Here is a 6,979-nt window from a genome sequence, read left to right as displayed (position 1 = left end):
AGCTCTTGAGGACTGAGACAAGGCTACCCTTTGTCTCCTTTCCTCTATATTTTATTTGCAGATTCATTGAGTAGACATCTTGAAAATTGCAGAATAGATTGTACCTTAACTAGTCTATTTATAGATCTAGTCAATATTTAATGTTTAATAATATTGATAAGATAAAAAAAGGTTGAACCGGTTGTTGAAAAACACTGCTCTGCAACCTGAGAGCCTCGGCTCCTTCCACGAGATCCGCACTCTGCGGGCTCTGAAGCCTGCAGCCCTGCAGCGCTCTGCGGAACCTCTTCACTACGGGCCTGTCTGCAGAATATTAGATCCAGATCCGAGACAGCCAGCAGACTCTCTGGCTAGGGTTTGGCCGTCGCTGTGTGGGTGCCCCTATGGCAGTCGGCATCTGATCAAATCTCATGGAGTCATTGGGCCACCACACGGATCTGCCCCCTGATCCTACCTTTGATGCTTTCAATCAGCTCCTGGCCGGCTTGCCTCCGAAGAAAAGAAGTGATGCATCAAAATTCGTTAAGAAACTCGATGAAATTCCTGAGATCTCTTTGCCTCCGGAGACCCCCATTCAAGTAGCACTGTCTCTGGCGGATCGTGGACTCATTGGCCAATTCACGGGACTTTGGCCCTCTCCGAAAACCACTGAGCAATGGGTTAATAGGAACTGGGCGCCTCTGATTAATCAAAGTGTAACCTCATACTTTCTAGGGCGAGGGTATTTTCTCTTTGAATTTACCTCCAAAGAAGACAAAGACCTGATCTTCTGAAATGGGTCGTATTTCATGGGCCCTCAGGGACTCTATCTGAACAAATGGACCCCAGACTTTGATCCGGCGGTCGATGTTCCCAAAGTTGTTCCAGTATGGGTTCGTCTCCCAAATCTGCCAGTTCATTGCTGGAACTGGGATTCCTTGAAGCACATTGGCAATTCCCTCAGAAAATTCATAGATCGGGCAAGCAACAAGGATCAGTACGACTGTGCCAGGATTTGTGTAGAGGTAGATCTAGAGGTGGGACTACCAGAGGCAATCAAAATCAAAGTCGGCAGCTGGTCTCATGTGCAGATCTTGGATTATGAATAGCTGCCATTCAAATGCAGGAAATGTCATGTTTATGGGCATTTTGCCAGAAACTGTCCGACAAATGCAGAGCCAGAGAAAGGGAACGAAGAGGGTTGGAACCAAGTCAAGCGAGCAAGAGCCAATCACAAGGGGCAGAAACAGGGTGGATCCTCTGGCAAAGGCAATCCCCAGGTTAATGTCCAGCGTCCCCCTCCCAAAAAGATGCAAGAAAATAAATTTGACCCTCTAAGTCAACCGACAGAAGACACACTGGAGGTAGAAACCAAAAAACCAGTCTCTCCAAATAAAGGCACTCCATCAGCTTCCCCCAAAGAAGCTGAAAACCCCAAAGGCATGGCCTTAGAGGATGAGGAAGATGAGCAGGAAAATGATGAGTCAGAAGAAGAATGAGAAATAAGAGAGTCTCAAACCTCGGTAAGAAGATCTACAAGAGGCCGTAAAACAGACAAAGAAAAAAGAGAGCAGCATACCTACAAAGACAAGCTCCAGGGCAGCTAGCCAACTTTGGAAAAATTGCTAGCCTCAAAGCCCAAGATGTTGAAAAATCAGCCCCAAGGCTCCAAGGGAGCCCACCAGAAATATAAATAATGAAGGTCATCTCCTGGAATTGCAAAGGTATGGGGAGTAAAGTTAAGGAAGAAGCAATAAGAAGCTTAATAAGAACAGAAGCTCCAGACATACTTCTAGTCCAGGAGACCAAGCTGGAAGACAAAATCTTCCTGCAAGCAAGCAAAAATCTGTGGTCCAAAAGTGAATCAAGAGCAATCTCTGCCAGGGGTGCCTCGGGAGGGATTGGTACATTATGGAACCCCAATAAATATGTAGTCATCTTTGAAGCGAGCAACATTCAATGGTTGCTGCTAAAAATGCAGAATCTGGACACAAAGGAAACCTTCAGCCTTTTCAATGTATATTCTCCCGTTAATATCCAGGAGAAAAAGGATTGCTGGGAGACTATAAGACGACAGGCAGACTTGACAAACCTGGAAAATACAATCATTGCTGGAGATCTCAACCTCACTCTTCATTCGACTAAAAAAAGGGGAGGAAGTGTAGTCCGAGACCCAGCAAGAGAATGGGCGGAGGATCTTTTGCAAGATTGGGACTTACTGGACATCAAGCCCTCATCCGGTAAGTTTTCTTGGTCTAATAAAAGAGTAGGTCCTGGACATATTGCTGCCAGGCTAGATAGATTTTTCATTCAAAGCTCTTTCCTGTTACATGGATTAGAACCCAGAATGCACATCCTCGCTAGCAGTGTCTCGGATCATAAGCCTGTAAAGCTAGAGCTCCTTGCCCATCTAGATCTGGGACCTATCCCCTTTCGGTTCAGTCCCTTTTGGGTTAAGGAGCCTCTTTTAATGCAAACAGTCAAAGATTGTTGGAGCCAGCCTGTCAAAGGTTCACCCTTCTTCATCTGGGAGGAAAAGCTCAGAAGGGTAAAAAGAGTTCTGAAATGCTGGGCCAAAACCCTGTCCAATCCTACAACATAAAGGAAAGCCATCAAAGACTCTCTTGCCTCTCATCAAACCCACATGGAGAGCGCTATTGTTACAAAGGAGATGATAGATCAAGAAACTCAGCTGCAACAGAGATATCATAAGGCCTGCTTAGCTGAAGAAGAATATTGGAGATTAAAGTCACGAAACCTTTGGCTCAAAGCAGGGGACAGGAACACGAGTTTCTTTCACAAGCAGGCCCAAGCCAGGAAATTCTTCAACACCATTTCAAAGATCAAGGAAGATAATTACACGCACAAGGAATTCGCAGACATTAAGAAAGCAGCCTTCTCTCATTTCCAAAACTTGTACAGTGATGATCAGGGGTCACTTCATCACCAAGAGCTACTAGACATCATCCCTCAAGCTATCTATCCTCGTATGAACGGGATTCTAGAGGCCAAAATTACTAAAGAGGAAGTTAAAAAGGCTCTCTTTGACATGGACCCGGACAAGGCCCCGTGGCCAGATGGCTTCTCTGCCCGGTTCCTCCAAATCTGTTGGCTGATTGTTGAAAAGGACCTTCTTAAAATGATACAAAAGTCACAAAGTACTCAGAAAATAGGAGGCAGCACAAATTCCACCTTCTTAGCCCTCATACCAAAGGAAAAAGGCGCCAACAACTTCAACAGATTCCGCCTGATTTCATTATGCAACACTGGGTACAAATTAATCACCAAAGTCATTGCAAATAGACTGAAGCCCATTCTGCCCAGAATAATTCCGGAAAATCAAGGAGGCTTCATCCAGGGAAGGCAGATCGTGGACAACTTCACACTCGTCCAAGAGGCAATACATTCAAGTCTTCTCCGAAAGGAACAAGGTATGGTGATCAAACTCGATTTAGCAAATGCCTTTGATTGAGTAAATCATAGTTTTCTTTTAAAAGTCATGTGCAAATTTGGTTTTGGAGCAAACTTCATAAAATGGATCCGGGCATGCATCTCAGAGCCATGGATTGCCCCCCTTGTAAATGGAAGAGCCACTGAATTTTTCAAAGCCTCAAGAGGACTTAGGCAGGGGTGTCCCCTCTCCCCCCTGCTATTTGTCATCCAAGCCTCAGTACTCAGCTTCCTGCTAGATAAAAAGATGCAAGACCAAGAAATTAATGGGTTGTGTATAGCTAGAAGGATTAAAAACATAAACCATGCCTTATTCGCGGATGATACCCTTCTATTAGGCACTGCCTCTCTTTCCTCTGCCTCCAAATTTAAAGTTGTGTTGGACAAATTCAGTGAGGCCTTAGGCAGCATGGTAAATAAGAGTAAATGCCATATCTTCAGATGGAACACTATGCCCAGAACTCTCTCTGTTATTTCAAGATGCTTGGGCTTTGCAGCCTCCTCTTCATGGACCTCATTCAAATATTTGGGCCTTCCTGTTTTCCATAAGAGACACTCAATCAAAGATTGGCTTCCTCAGCTTGAGAAATTCAAATCCAAAATTCAAGCCTGGGGCTTTTCCTGGCTCAACGCTGTTGGCAAAGCGGTCCTAATAAAATCCGTGCTCTTCAGTCTTCCACTGTTTCAATTTACTGGGCTTCTCGCTCTGGCATTCATATTAAAAAAGATGGAAGAATTCATGCGCAGATTCTTCTTGAAGGGCAGAAAACAGAATGGAAAAAAAAATTCCCCTTATCAGCTGGGAAACCATTTCCAAGCCTCTGCAAGAGGGTGGACTAAACTTCAAGAATCTCAGTCAGCAAAATGTGGCTATGGCAGCCAAGATTGTCTGGAGGATCATCGCGCCCAAGCCAGGCTGGGCCCAACTGGCTCTCTGGAAAAAGTATTTCAGAGGCCCACGCACTAGCTGCTTAGAAAACGTGACTCAGCTGCCAAATTCGTCCTTCCTTAAATTGTATGCTAAAGCGGCTTCCTTGATCAAAGAGCACTCCTTTTGGATCCCAGGAAATGGGAAAAAAATCAACATATGGACTGATAGAATTATGAACAAGGATCCAATTAAAGACAGAGCCTCCTTAAAAGATTTGCGCTGCTGGATGAACAGAGAAGGATTGAGCTCGTTGTGGGACATTTCCCAATGGAGCGACTTCATATGGGCAGGCTGGAAAAGAATCGAAATTCCGGCTCAGTTGATTAGTGAATGGAACGCTCTGTTGGATCTTCTACACGGCCTGGCTCCCACGCATATGAAGAAAAAAGACACGAAAGGATGGGGGCTGAAGGAAAGTGGATACGTTGTTTCTAAAGGTTACTCCAAGCTAATCGAGAAGCCACACGTCCCCCCTGACCCAGCACCTTGGCAGGGAGTTTTGCATGTCCCTTCTTGGCCCAAGATCAATTTCTTCGCTTGGCTCCTCTGCCATGGAAGAATTCTAACTTATGACACTCTGCAGAGGAAAGGCTTTCATGGCCCCTCCAGATGCCCGTTGTGCACAGAAAACGCAGAAACAACATTGCACTTAATGCTTGAGTGCAATTTTTCCAAACAGATCTGGGCCTCCTTTATCAACAACTTTGATCCCAACTTCCTTCTGCCTAGCTCTATTGTGGATCTCTTCTCAAATTGGACAAACAGATACCCCGGACAGCCACCCAAAAATCAGGTTATCAAATCTGCATGGGCTATTCTTCCAAAGATCATTTGTTGGCAGATATGGCTTGAACGGAACAGAAGAATTTTCAGAAATGCCAACCAGAACCATAAGGTCTTAGAAATCAAAATTAAATGCCACATAAAGGAGTGCTTGACAAAAATAAAAGATGACTCCAATCTCAGCCAACAGGACATTGACTGGGGTTCATCCCTAGATCTGCAATTTCAACCAGCAGTCAGAACTGCCCCTAATCTTAAAGACTGGCAAATAAGGAGACCTGAAACTGAATTCCATGACTGGCTCAAATCACACTCAAGACACTCTCTCTTCTTTGATGGAGTAGCAAAGGGTAATCTGGGCATAGCAGGAGCAGGAGGTGTTGTTGTAAATCCTCTGGGGGAAAAAATTCATTCCTTCTCTTGGGGACTTGGCCATGCTTCCAGCATACAAGTTGAGGCTTTGGCCCTCTTCCAAGGCCTAAAGATCCTCAAAGAACTAAACATAAGGGAAGCTATTGTGATAGGCGACTCGTAGGTCCTTATAAATGCAATGATCTCCAACTCCCCAGCGCTGGATCTTAATCTAGCTAGACTGGTATCCAGAATCAAAGGCCTGGGAAAAGCTTTCCAGAAGCTGAATTATTTCCATGTACTGAGAACCCATAACAAACAGGCGGACAAGGAAGCCAACAAAGCAGTCCTCCTATCTGCCGGGGTCAAGATAAAAGACGAAGAAGAAACATGGGAACCCATTCCATAAGCTGATTTCTGTCATGTTTTTCTGCCTGCTTCTAAACAAATTTGTTTGTATCTTCAAGTGGGGGAATATCTCTGAAATTGAAAAACTAGAATCCTTATCAAAGGAAAAGACTTCAAGATTTAACAGCATTCTCATTTTTATCAGAGAGATGCACCAAGACATAGAAGACTTCAATGTAATCAGATTTTCGGCTTTCAAGCCAGGATGAATATAAATACATCATAACCATTTCTGTCCAAAAAAAAAAACTAGTCTATTTATAAGCTCTGGAATCAAAAGCATAAATCAATCCCTCTTTGCAGATGACACCCTCCTAATGGGAGGGGAATCTTGCATAGTCGCTCAAAGGTTCAAAAAATTCCTAAACATTTTCATGGAATTCTTACGAGGTCTTCTTAACAATAAAAAAAAATGTAGAAATTATGGATGGAATGCACCATCCTGAACCCTCCAAATAATTGCACAAACTTTGGAGATCCCCCTTTAGGTTCGATGGAGCCATTTTTTATATCTAGGTCTACCTGTATCAAAAGAAAATTTGAAATCAGAATTATGGACCAAATACATTGAGAAAATGAAAAAAAAAGATCCAAAATTGGGGAATGATTTGGTTAAATCTAGTAGGCAAAGTAATCCTAATCAAATCAATGTTGACAACTCTACCTATTTATCAATTTGCAACAATCTTAGCTCTGACAAGTATCCACGGACAAATAGAGATAATCATAAGGAGTTTCATGTGGCAAGGAAGAAAATCAAAAGAAAGAAAAAAAAAGTCCAGCCTTGTAAAATGGGATAAAGTAACTTTAACCTATGAGAAAGGAGGACTTTCAATCAAACTTCTGGGATTTATGAATCTGGCCCTTAGAGCCAAAATTTCCTGGAGACTTATTACTGGGGATAACTGCTAGTGGAAACAAGTCCTGGAATCCAAATATCTAAACCACTCTCACTTCTCCCTCCTCTCAAAAAGAACACCAATCAAGCCTTGTACTCAAATGTGGAAGTTTATCAAAAAGTTCCTCCCCCCCTTAATGAAAACACCTCAAGGCTGTCAGGGAATGGTCGTGAGGTAA

General features: G+C 43.5%; 1 protein-coding gene across 1 annotated transcript; it reads left to right on the top strand.

The window, feature by feature from the left end:
- Window positions 1-1,705: 1,705 nt before the first annotated feature.
- LOC149188780 (uncharacterized) lies at window positions 1,706-2,581 on the top strand. The gene has a single exon (XM_089410056.1). It carries the CDS (start codon window positions 1,706-1,708, stop codon window positions 2,579-2,581), a length of 876 nt encoding a protein of 291 aa, XP_089266182.1.
- The last annotated feature ends 4,398 nt before the right edge of the window (window positions 2,582-6,979 follow it).

The sequence above is a fragment of the Pinus tabuliformis genome, chromosome 3_1 (genome assembly GCF_031772625.1).
Source record: "Pinus tabuliformis cultivar Carrire ecotype Pingquan chromosome 3_1, CPIR1, whole genome shotgun sequence".
Classification (NCBI taxonomy): domain Eukaryota; kingdom Viridiplantae; phylum Streptophyta; class Pinopsida; order Pinales; family Pinaceae; genus Pinus; species Pinus tabuliformis.
The sequence above is the reverse complement of the archived record's forward strand: the minus strand, read 5'-3'. Positions and strand labels throughout refer to the sequence as shown.

What these genes read in the sequence shown, in the direction of transcription:
- LOC149188780 (XM_089410056.1), top strand. Translation starts at nt 1,706, where the DNA reads ATGGGGAGTAAAGTTAAGGAAGAAGCAATAAGAAGCTTAATAAGAACA.